Source organism: Chelonoidis abingdonii, chromosome 4 (genome assembly GCF_003597395.2).
Source record: "Chelonoidis abingdonii isolate Lonesome George chromosome 4, CheloAbing_2.0, whole genome shotgun sequence".
In the NCBI taxonomy this organism is placed as follows: Eukaryota; Metazoa; Chordata; order Testudines; family Testudinidae; genus Chelonoidis; species Chelonoidis abingdonii.
Window position 1 is genome coordinate 11,613,229 of NC_133772.1, and position 13,091 is coordinate 11,626,319.

The 13,091-nt window shown below is 42.7% G+C and overlaps 1 protein-coding gene across 1 annotated transcript; it reads left to right on the top strand.

Annotated features, from left to right (window-relative positions):
* Positions 1-2,960: 2,960 nt before the first annotated feature.
* On the top strand, positions 2,961-12,792 carry GUCA1A (guanylate cyclase activator 1A). The gene is made up of 4 exons (XM_032794170.1): positions 2,961-4,057; positions 8,923-9,072; positions 9,838-9,928; positions 12,632-12,792. The coding sequence occupies exons 1-4, from the start codon at positions 3,860-3,862 to the stop codon at positions 12,790-12,792; spliced, it is 600 nt and encodes a 199-aa protein (XP_032650061.1). The 5' UTR covers positions 2,961-3,859.
* The last annotated feature ends 299 nt before the right edge of the window (positions 12,793-13,091 follow it).

Genomic DNA, 13,091 nt, shown 5'->3' on the forward strand with positions numbered 1-13,091 from the left:
GGGTCCAGAGAAGAGCAACAAGAATGATTAAAGGTCTTGAGAACATGACCTATGAAGGAAGGCTGAAAGAATTGGGTTTATTTAGTTTGGAAAAGAGAAGACTGAGAGGGGACATGATAGCAGTTTTCAGGTATCTAAAAGGGTGTCATCAGGAGGAGGGAGAAAACTTGTTCACCTTAGCCTCTAATGATAGAACAAGAAGCAATGGGCTTAAACTGCAGCAAGGGAGATTTAGGTTGGACATTAGGAAAAAGTTCCTAACTGTCAGGGTAGTTAAACACTGGAATAAATTGCCTAGGGAGGTTGTGGAATCTCCATCTCTGGAGATATTTAAGAGTAGGTTAGATAAATGTCTATCAGGGATGGTCTAGACAGTATTTGGTCCTGCCATGAGGGCAGGGGACTGGACTCGATGACCTCTGGAGGTCCCTTCCTGTCCTAGAGTCTATGAGTCTATAAATCATCCCCCTATTTACTGCTGGGAAACTGAGGCCCAGCGAGCCCAAGGCCCAGAAACTCAAAGGTGTTTAGGCACCTAACTTCCATTGAAATAATTGAAAACTAGGCATCTAAACTAGGCACTCTGAGGATCTGGGCCCAAATGCTTTGCCTAAACTCATACAGGGAGTCTGCGGCACAGCTGGGAATTTCACCTGGCACCTTGCAATATCCTGAAATAATTCGGGGCTTTCATTCTACTCACAGTGCGCTAGAGATTAGCCCAAGCAGCAGAGCCAAGTTGGGGTGTGTTTTAACCAGATTCATTTCAGACCCATCTCTTCTGTCTGCTCCTGCTAGCAGCAGGTTCCACTGCATTTGCTGATTCTGAATTGAAGAACCGAGTACACTTAACTGATGCTTAGCTAAAGAACAGTGGCACCTCATATTTCAGATGCTGTCAAGATTCACAGGGGAGTGGAGGCCTTGATTTGCTTCATGTGTTCCCTCTTTAGCGCCGACTGTGAGTGTGAGGGCTGTTTCCCGTAAGTCCTGAGTATCTCCACTGGAAGCTCTTATAAAGCATTGGTATTTTCATATACTGTTAGCACATTGATGTATCCTGAGGTACAAGCCCCCACACTTTTTTATTAGTGGTTTATTTTTAGGTTCTCTGTGTATCTCCCAGTCCCAGCCTCTGCCTTTCACTGATCATTGGGACCTGGGGATTGCTAGCGTGATGAGTAATGCAGAGCGGACAGCTTACAGGCAGAGGCCACGCTGGGACACAGCAGTGGGGAAAGGTAAATTCTCCCCTCCCTTCCTTCCCTTAAGGGTCTAGCCAGGGGTCAAGACCACTTCTGCTGATTAGAGGGCAGCCCCCTGGCACCATGACACTAAGGGCCAAATCTGTTCCTCCTTTGCACTGGCACAAACCCAGAGTAATTCCATTGACTGGATTTGGAAAGTAGATGTTCACAGGTGTAACCCACAGCTGAATTTGACCCTAATTGGTGCTTATATCAGCAGCAGATCTGGGGGAATATCCTTACATCCTGCGCATCTGTCAGGGTTGCCCTCGATTCCTCCGGCAGCATAAGGTGTTTCCTTGCCCTGGATATTAATCCCTCTTGCACAAGCCACACACTTCTGTCACTCGCTGAGCAGGAAGTGCTCTGCACCGCCCCTGACAGAGCAGCTCCTTCCGAAAGTACATTGCCCCCCCAGGGCCCCTCAGCATGAGTAAGGGGAGGTGCAGGCAACTAGAATGCCACAATTGGCATGCAGAGGAAGGTCGCCTACCACCCTCCAGGGGGTGCTCTTGACTCTCTCAGCGGACTTGTCCTCCCCACAGGCTGGGGCAGAAGGGGAACCCCTGGCCCTGCCCCTCCTTTCCCCCTTGGGGTATTGTGCACCTCTAGGCTTGTTGTGCAGCGGGTGCGATTGTGCCAGCCCTTACATTTGTTGCACATGGGAGGAAAGTTTCTTGTGTTCTCCTTCCTCGTGTTAACCCACGTAAGGGCCAGGAACAATCGGTGCCATAAATAGCCCAGATAAGAAGTTGGGGGGACAGAGAACTTCTGCTTCTATTGAGGGAAAACAGGGCAGGTGTGCAACATATTAAGTGGTTAGAGAATAGGACTGCAGGGTCAGGGCTGCTCGATCCTATTCCCAGCTCCTTGAACATGTGCAGTGTAATGGTTAAAGCAGAAGATGGAGAATCAGAGCCTCGGTTCTGTGGCTGATTCTGCCATTGAATCACCTTTCTGTAGCTCAGTTTCTCCTTTTGTAAAAACTGAGGAAATAATACTGCTCTGCCTCAGAAGGAGAAACTGTGAGGTTTAATGAATGAATGTGTGCAAAGCCCTTTGAGGCACACTCAGATGAGAAGACCTCTCCACGTTCAGTTCATTGTTAGCGCAGTTCACTTTATAGATGTCTGGGAAAGGTTTTGCTTCTGCGTGTTTCCATTTTCCCTGTTGAATTTCTCATTGTTGGCTTGTTAGAGTGCATTGCACCTTATTAAACTGACTGTCACTGGAATATCAAACCTCACAGTATTTCTGCCGGAAAAAAACCTCGTGTTCAGCCTTATATTATTCTGCCAGGTTTTTCACAGATGTTTGTCCCGCTAGGTGTTTCTGTTGCCCAGCCATTGTCAAGCTTCTAGGAAATGTAGTTGACAAAGAGTTGGTGAAGTGTAACTAGCCTGCACACCTTTAATTTGAAGCCTTTCTTTTATTATTCATAACTGCATAAATGCAGGGAAAGCAGCATCAGGCCATGTGCAAAATTGGGCTCCTTACCTTAAGATGTGTAGAAGAAAAAATATTTATGAATACTATGGAATAGATCTTCACCTGGTGTAAATCCAGGTAGCTCTATTCATTTTATACTCTGTGGATTTGGCCTATTATAATAGGATCAATTTTTTGTTAATTCTTCTCTATTTGCTGCACCTTTGATATGAAAACAACATTGGGCCCAATTCTCATTCACACTAAGACCTTTTCACATATCACGGAGGCACATAACAATTGGTGGCAGATCCTTAGCTGGTGTAAAGTGCCATTGAAATCAGTGGAGCTATGACAATTTATTAACTGGAGATTTGCCCCCTGGAACCAATCTCTGCTAGCAGGACTGCTGGTTAGTGCTTAGGATGATTCTCTTTCCTTGGTGTTGTCCTAGGCCATCAAAATCAACCCAACAAAACACATGACAGGAGCTGAAGTGTTCTTCTCCCCAGCCTGACTTTTCATTCTCTGGTTGCTGGCCACTTTTGGAAGCCCTCTGGCTGTAATGGGTTGGGTTCTAGGGGAGAAGTGAAAGGACAGACTAACAAAAGGCCTTCGGAGTACTTTACTCTCTTCTCTTTTGTTCTGATGTTAGTATCAGAGTCATCACTCACATGGTCAGACCCAAAATCAGAAATGAAGTGGATTAGGAGATTATGCGTGGAGCAAATCCTGCCGTCATAATCTTACCTGTAATCTGCAAGAGTCTCCCATTTTACCTCCCTTCTATTTTAACCCTGAACTATGGATGCCCCAGCTGGGATCCCATCCCCAGCTGTTCCTCATTGGCTGGATTAGGATTTGCTGCATACTTAAATGTCAGGTCCTTGTTTGAAGAGGGTTTTGCGAGTTTAAATTCACTTTAGGAAGTGTGAAACTCTCTCTGGAGGGGTGCCCTTTTTGCAGCTCTGTCACCTATGACAGTGAATTAGAAAAATCTTGTGGCTGGGTGTTTGAGTTCTCTAATTAGCATAATTCCTGTAACATCAGCTTATTTTGAAATTTAAAGACAAAAAAGTAGAATTGGAAAAAAAAAAAGTCAACCAAACCACCAACAACCGAGAAGGAGAAGTCTGCAAAATTTCCATTGTTCCTGAAAAACGTGACCATCTCGTTGTGTGGAAATGGGCAACATGGATGGGAAATCCGTGGAAGAACTGAGTGCCACCGAGTGCCACCAGTGGTACAAGAAGTTCATGACGGAGTGTCCCTCAGGCCAGCTCACCCTGCATGAGTTCAAGCAGTTTTTTGGTTTGAAAAATCTGAGTCCAGCATCAAACAAATACATTGAGCAAATGTTTGAGACATTTGACTTTAATAAGGTAAATATAACCATCCCTGTTTAATATGTATGTACCTGTGTCTATGTATGTGTTTATGTGTGTATGGACCCCTATATATATGAGGCTAAGGTTCCATAGGTACTCTGATAATACAAATAAAAATAATATATAAATATGGCCTGTCTTTCCATTGCCTTACATGTTATGCAGTCCTTTACACACATGTAAAGGACCAAGTGGGTGTAAAACACTCTCAAATCCAGATTCTCCACTCTTCAAAACCAGTTTTGGTAGCATTTTACACCTACTTTGCACTCATATTGCACAAGTCTAAATGTCTGCACAGTTTGCAATATGGTGGAGAATTAAGTTCATATAAATATACTTATGTGACAGTATTTGACATGAATGTTCCGAATGAGTTTGTTATATGAATGCAGGTAAAAGAAAAGGGAATCTTTCCAAAACAAATATTCCATTGTTTTTAGTTTTAAATTATTTGAATTGTTGGTATTTCTCTTTAATACAACTTTAAAAGAATTTTTTTATCTGATGGTTTCTAATCCCTGTAAAATAAATTACCTTTTAATCCCAAACTATCTAATGTCATGGCAGTAAAAAGAAATTGAGTCAAAAGTGCCACATTAATTTGACTGAGCAACAGTAAGTTCCACATCCACTCAGTATGGCACATTCCATCTTTTAGGGCAAAGATTAAGTGTATTTATTGCTGGTTTCTATGTTTATTATCACTGGATTTGTTTTATTATATAGCTGTGTTTTTCTTGTGCTGGGCTTCTCTTTTTACAACTTTTTAAATGTCTAATTACTTGCTCCTGCTAAATTCGTTCATGATTGTCACAAGGTGCTGTTAAAAGCAAAAGCAGCAAATGACCCACTGAGGTTCAGGTAGAGCAGTTGCTGCTAATGGATGCTGTGCTTTGTAGTAGGAACCAATCTTGCTCCCATTGAAATCAGTTCCTGAATGTCCCCTGACTTCAAAGGGAGAAAGACCTGATCTTTAAGATTATTTTTTAACCGTGTCCTCATGGGCCTGTTCCAAAGCCCATTCAGGTCAGGCCCTATTTGGAGAACATTTGTTATTATCCAGAATCACTTCCTTGGCTGCCATATCTGCCTCCCAGTGAGGGCTGGAAGATCCCTCGATATGCAGGCCCTGAGTCATTACTGCATGGCCAGTGTTATGCCGACACAAGTTCATTGGCTTCAGTGGAGTTATTCCCACACAATACTATGAGTAAAGCAGGAGTGAATCAGGCCCATCACCTTGTAAGGAGCTTTCAGCAGAAAAGGAAATGAAAAGAATTGCTATCTAGGCATAATTAACTAGCCTCTGTTACACCAATATAAATCCGGAAGTGCCATCAACAGAGTGATTCTGGATTTGCCTGTCTTAAGGATGTTTACTGATGCCCATCACCATGTATCTATTCACCTTCCATATAGAATGGATTGGCAGTGGTGGAGGCCCTAGTGGCTCTTCTCCCTTTTCAGGATAAGAAAGCTGTCTGTAAGGCAGATCTGTTTACTTAAGAGGGTTTATTTGGGTCTAATTGACTGCATAATGGCAGGGCCCTATCAGGAAGAGCTCTGCGTAAGTTCAAAAACTTGTCTCTCTCATCAGCACAAGTTGTTCCAATAAAAGATATTGCCTCACCGGCCTTGTCTGTCTCACAAACTGCCATTCATAACATCCATCACCCCTTGTCTGAGGTTTCATTTCATCCCAATAGTTTGTGTCTAAAATTCAACCCAGTGCAGAAGACATGAGTTCTGCTGAAATCCTTGACCTTGAGTTTAACTGAGACTTAAGTGTCACCTAAGCCTTATGCAGGCCGTCTGGTCAGGAATGAATTTCACCCACACAGAAAGCTCTCAGTAGGTGAAATACAGGCGATTTTACTCTCCAGGCTGCATAGAATGGGGCCCCTGCAGCGTTGTCTGTTGAAAAGTGTGTTGAACTCCAAGGTAGGAAGAAGCATCTTTGGAGCCTCCTTGCACCTTACAGGAGCATGACTGCCATTCAGTACCTGCCGACAGTCCTCTGGAGCCCTTTGACCCCTGAAGCTCCCCATGCCATTCTTCTCTGCAATATTATTTTTACCCAAACCCAAATGCTGCAAGAAACTTTGGGAATCTGGCCACATTAACAAAACTTTAAGCCCCAGTCCAGCAAAAACTTCATACCAGGTGTAGTGCTTGCTTCCATGAGCAGTCCCACTAACTTGAGTTATTGTCTGACTCCAGTGGGGATGATTCAGCATCGTTAGCACTAAGCCCACTAGTATGTGTCTGTAAAATATCAAAGACATTGACCTTAGGAGAATTTTATTGCAAGTTAAATCAGTAGAAATCTATTGGCGTCAGTGGAATTACTCCAGGTTTTCACTGGTGTAAATGAGAACAGAATTTGGCCCTTGTTTTCATGTCTCTCTGCAAAGTACCTACCAAACTGGTGGTGCAATGAAATTAAAGCTGGTGCCAGCTAAAAAAAATGTCCTGCCCAACAGGAATGTGTTTGTTTAGAAAAAGACAAACTGAGAATGAGACACTTGACTTCCTTAAACATTCAGTAGCACTCATGGTTTTGAAACAACCCCCCAATCCCTGCTAAATTAAAAATTAAGGCTAAAATTTGCGCACGTAAAAAAAGGCTCCATTTAGGATCTTAGTTCCCATTGAAAATCAATTTAAATTGCTTAAAGGACTTGAAAATATTACCAAAAGTCAGTATGCCAGTATTTACATTGGTGTTCTAAGGGATCTCATGCTTGAATGTACACCTGACTAATGAATCAACGCACAGGAAATCCAGGGTGGTAATTGGGCTCAGCAGCTATTTATACCTAATCTGATTTTTGTGACTGTGGAATAAAGCAGATGATCTGTTCTTTAACTGGGCCGCTTGAGCAGTGGGCTGATTCCGTACTTCCCAAGGAATTACCATCGCTTTGTACAATGTGCCATTTTTCACTTGAAATAGGTTTGGGAGTAGGCATTGCAGAAATTTAAGAAGTTGTGAATGTCAGAGATCAATACCTAGAGCCAGGGCAGTGACTAGCGAGCTCCCTCCTGCATAGCACTGCTGCAAATACACCTCAGTCCTACCTGTAACTTCCCCTGAACTAAGCCTCTCCAGGTGAATGCACCCAACTGTAGTGTGTGGGGCAAATGTAACTAAGCAGAAAAATGAGGCTAAACCTCCTTTTCTGTTGGCCTGACCAAGTGTGAACCCAATTTCCAGAGGGAAAAGATTACAGTGCAAGACCCCATTCTATATTCTCTTTGTGAATTCGCTTCTCCCATTGACTTCTGCATGCAAATCCCATTAGCAGTGAAAAGAATTACATATGCACATGGATGGGATAGCGTTGGGTAACCCATCAGATTTCATCTGGATAAGCCTGTTCCTCTTTGCTTCCTGAGATATAATTGTATTGCATAAAGAGATTCCCATAGCACAGAATAGCTCTCTAGGTTTATTTAATCTCTAAACCCAGCAGATACTCTGAGATCTTGTTGATTATTAACTCATTGTGCATCTGCAAATTTAAAAATTACCACTTTGGGGATTGGAAGTGTTTGGGACAACTAAAACTAACTGCTGCTTGCATTCAAAATGCACTGGAGAGAGGGTGAAAGCTTTCACCTTGCCTAGTTTCACATAGAACAGTTGAACTTTAGGTCCTTATGTCTGTTTGGTTTGCATATTTATTCAAATTTGGAAAATGCAGCAGGATACAGAAAATCTGATCCAGAGCCGATGCAATTCACCCCTGTTCAGGGGGACAGGCACAAGGCATATGCACCAGGTAAGCCTGAAAAATAGGTCTTTGAGTGGAACTTAAGTGTTGCCGATTCCCTGTGGTGGCCATGGCACGGGTGAATGTTCCCCTGAGATCCCTTGTTTTGCTGAAATGCAGAGGAAATCTTTGAAGTAAGGAATGGAGAGCTCATGCTGCCTGACTTTTTTTTTTTTAAATCCCTCCCAAATTAGGACTTCTCTATCGAAAATAGGACCCTGCACTTTTGAAGTTCAGGTTCCATTTGCTATGGCAAAACTTTGGCTTTTGTTTTGTTGTGTTTCCCTGAGTACCAGGCAAGAATGAATTACCAGCATGACTCTTGATTGTTTGAACAGCCTGGGCTTCCATTTGCAAATAGTTAAAAATCCATTAACTTAATTAAAGTTGAAAAATAAATGTTTAAATTAAGGAAAGAAATGTTTGTCCAAACGACACACAACTGGGTTTCCCAATTCCCATCACAGCTATTGGAGAGACATCACTACAGTTTGTTGTATAATAATATTTGTTAGTAATATTTATTAATAAAGTAATAATTCATCTGAACATATTTAGTCTTTTTTCACCAAGTGATTTGTTTAAATGGGAAGGACAGTCTAATGGTTACAGTCTTCCCCTCAGCCCTTAGAGACCTGAGTTCAATTCTCTACTCCACCCCAGACTTGGGTAAGTCATTAGTCTGTCAGTGCTCAGTTCCCCATCTGTAGAATGGGGATAATCACACCACCAGACCTCACAGAGGAGTTCTGACAATAAATACATGAAAGACTGTGAGGTGCTCAGATACTACAGTGATGGGGGCCAGATAAGTACCAGCGATTTCAAAGTGTTTTTACATTTATTGGACCAGATCCTCAGCAGGTATAAATTAGCATCATTTATTGACTTCACAGGAACTACAGCCAATTTACACTAGTTTAGGATCTGGCCCAGTAGTTAGAGAAAGATAAGTAATATTATCCCAGTTTTATTACAGAAATACAGTCGGCTGTTCCAAAAGATATCAGACAGAACCTTTAAAGCCGACTATCAGACTCATGCTCACCTCTGATGTAGCCCTGTTCTTGTGCCTTTTAGGATGGCTACATTGATTTTATGGAATACGTGGCAGCTCTGAGCCTGGTCTTGAAGGGAAAAGTGGAACAGAAGCTGAGATGGTATTTCAAGCTCTATGATGTGGATGGGAATGGCTGCATTGACAGAGGAGAATTATTGAATATCATCAAGGTGAGCTATTGCTGCTCTGCCTCTCTTTTCTTCAGCCAGTAACTGTGTTGCCATAGCACCTTGGATATCAGCTGTTAGACAAATGTACAGCGAGAGAAAGGCCACAAGAATGCATTCCCAAAGGAAGAACATTCCAAGCCAGAGAGATAATTGTGCTAAGTCAACTGGCAAATTTGTGAGCATTGGCCAACTCTTTAGTCCACTCACAATAGTGGGCTGAAGGACCTCCAGGCTCAGTTAGGCACAAATTGGGAATTACAGCAGTGGCTGGTGCCATGCCTGGTGTGGGCATGCATTGTGGCAGTAGCTCTCCCCCACTGCTGTGCTGATGGACTGAAATTCCCTTGCAGTCCAAGTCCTCAACCCTCAGCCTCCACACATCTGCCAGTGTAATTTCCAGTTCTCACCTGCAGTAATCCGTTCTGTTCCAGTCTGGGCTTTTAAATACCTCCATTTAAAACTAGGTTGAGACTAGCACTTTAATTGAACCTAAGGATTTGAATCAAGATTTCCAGAGGTCAGCGGTTTATGAAATATCCTAATGTGCCTCCGTTAACTACTTAAAATTTTAATGCATTTAATGTATTTTAAATTGTTTTGAATCTTTTTAAAAATTTTTTTTACTTGTTATCTCTTTGAGAACCCAACCCATTGCATGAAAATTTGGTAATTTGTGCTACACCCCTTTGCTACTCACTGCCCACACATTCATAAATCTACACAACATGATCATTAAATGTTCTCTGTGTCCTTCTTTGCCTCCAGGCTATTCGAGCCATTAACCGATGTAAAGAAACAATGACCGCTGAGGAATTCACAGACATGGTATTTGACAAAATTGATATCAATGGAGATGGTAAGAACCTTTATATGCTTGAGAGAGCACTGCTCTAACTTGAACCCCCTAACCCTAATTCTTCCTTCCAAGTTACTGCAAACTCTTGGAGTGCCCCGAAACAGAGCTGTCAAAAATGGATCCGAAAGCATATGAAAGGCCAGATCTTCAGCTGGTGTATATGACTGTTGCTCCATTGACATCAGTAAAGCTATGGCCATTTACATCAGCTGAGGATCTGAAGATCTGGCCAAAAAGCTTTAGGATGCGAGGGGAAGTCTAGCCCCTTATCCTTTTAAATTTTGTTCAAGGTCTCAGCAAACTAAGAAGAAACAGGTACCATCTAACCTGCCCATTTCGTTCTCTCCTGTTCCCCCTTTGGCTGAACTCTAAGTGCTTACACATTTCCCACTCTTAATCATAGAATCATAAGGTTAGAAGGGACCATAAGGGTCCTCTAGTCTACACCCCTGCCAAGATGCAGGATTTGTTGTGTCTAAACCATCTAAGACAGATGGCTCCAGCCTCCTTTTGGAAATCTTCAGTGAAGGAGCTTCCATGATCTCCCTAGGCATCTGCTCCGTTGTCCTACTGTTCTTACAGTTAGGAAGTTTTCCCTGAGATTTAATTTAAATCTGCTCTGCTGTAGCTTGAACCCATTGTCTCTTGTCCTGCCCTCTATGGCAAGAGAGAACAATTTTTCTTCATCTTTTTTATGGCAGCCTTTCAAGTATTTGAAGACTGCTGTCATGTCCCCCCCTTCATCTCCTCTTTTTCAGACTAAACATGTACCACTTCCTTCCGCCTTTACTCATATGGCTTGTATTCCATCCCTTTGATCATATTTGTCACTCACCTCTAGTTCCTTTCCAGTTTCTCTACATCCTTTCTATACATTGGTGACCAAAACTGGACAGAATACTCCACCTAAGGTCTAACAATTTCCTAATAGAACAGTATTATCATCTCTTGTGACATGCATGCTAGGCCTCTGTTAATGCAACCTACAACTGAATTTCCTTGTTTTGCAACAACATTGCACTGTTGACTCATGTTGAAGTTGTGATCCACCACAGCTCCCAGATCCTTCTCAGCAGGGCTGATGCCAATCCACTTATACCCCATTCTGTATTTGTCCATTTGGGTTTTTTCCCCTAAGTGTAGCACCTTACATTTGTCTTTGTTGAATTTCATTTTGTTGTCTATAGTCCAGTTCTCCAATTTATCAAGATCCCTTTGAACTTTAGCTCTGTGCTCCTCCCCCAGCTCTGTGTCATCTGCAGATTTGAGCAGGATGCTCTCTCTTCCTACATCCAGGTCATTAATAAAGATGTTAAACAACATCAGATCCAGAACAGATCCCTGTGGAACCCGCCTTGAGATCTCCTTCCAATCTAACATCATTCCATTAATAGTTACTCGTTGTTTGCGGCTGTTTAACCAATTTCATATCCACTTAATGGTAGTTCTGCCAACCTCCCATTTCCCTAGCTGACTTATCAGAATGTCATGTGGGACTGTGTCAAATGTTCTCTGCTTCTCCCAATCCTTAGAACTTAAACAGACCCCAAATTCTGCCTCATGAATCTGGCTTTATGTACAGGGCTTCTGTTTTTTGGGTGTTATAAATTTTATTGTTCAGGGTTTACTGTTAGCAATTTTTCAGTTCTGTGTAGATGTCCAAAAATCAGGGGGGTTTCAGGGCTCTGAGAAGATTTTTCCAGGTACTTCCCAAATTTATTGTCCAAACACAATCTACTTAATTTTTTATAATATGTATACAAATGACTTACATGTTATTTTAAATTTTGTATCCTTGTTATAGAATCCCCTGGTTTAGTGTTTAGGGTGTTTGTTCCTCTGTGCGCTTTAATGTAGCACTGTTTCAAACAACAGTAAAACCTGAAATTCAAAATCTAAAATCAGAAGCCCTATTTAAACAGTTCCAAAATAAGCATGGGGGTGTAACATCAACATCTCAAGCTCTTGTCATAGAGTTTGAATTTAGATGTCCGTATTCCCAAGGGTCCAGAATCCACTAGGGGGATTAAGAGGAGAATGAGATTAAGAAAGAGGAAAATTTAGCTGAAATGTCAAGATAAACTTCTGGAGTGAGTTATACACTCCTCTGGGGAAGAGTCTCCCAAGAGGACTGGTAGAAACCCTTTGACTGGGGAGATTTAAAATGATACTGGAAACTTTTAGAGAATAGTCCTAGACTGCCTGGCAGGGAGATAGGCTTCTTTTTTTTAAATCTCTCTCCTTCAGTAAATAAATCCTGTTGGTTCCAGATTATATTTCAAATGCTAGTTTTGATCGATAAGGCCTGAATGGTGTAGGACTTTGCCCCTCTCCTCATGACGTACTGACACAGGTGCGATCAGAGGAACTCAAGTTGGACACTCCTCTTTCTAAAGGAGAGGGGGCTGGCCGCTGATCAGAAATGGCCCTGTGGTCTACTGTCCTTCAGGGCACACTGCAAGCTGCTTCTGTTTGCAGGGGCTGGGGAGGAGGTGGGTTTTGAGAGCAATTGGAGCTGTGGAGAGGCGTTTGAGGTTGTGCAAGTAGTTTAATTTTATTTGGCAGGGGACTGAGAGCCTTGGTTAGGCCCTTTCTTATGTTGTATCTACAAATTCCTTTGGGCCTGATTCAAGGCCCACTGAAGTCAGCAGAGATGGGGGCAGGATTTAACAGAGCCCTCTTTGCATGTGTTCCTGCAAACAGGCGAGCTCTCCTTGGAGGAGTTCATGGAGGGAGTACAGAAGGACGAGGTGCTCCTTGAAATCCTCACACGGAGCTTGGACCTGACGCACATTGTCCGGATGATCCAGAATGATGGGAAGAACCCACAGGACTCGGAGCAGACAGAAGGGGCAGCTGAATAGAAATTTTCAGAACTCTTTTATTTTATTGTCTAACATTATTAAAAAATTGGAGTGGGCGTGGGGAAATTGGCGAGCTGTGCTACTGCCACTGTGATAAGAGCATCCTATGTTAGAATATCACCGTAGCAGGGGAATCAGGAGCTCCTCTAAACATGTCAAACCAATTGTGTATGCAGTTAATTGTGAGGCCAACGCAGACCAGCAGTGACAAGAGCCTCTGGGCGTTGGGCGAGCGCTGCCTAGGGAGCAGACGCAACGACTGCTGCCTCTGTAAAAGGGAGAGATCAGACTTTAAAGAG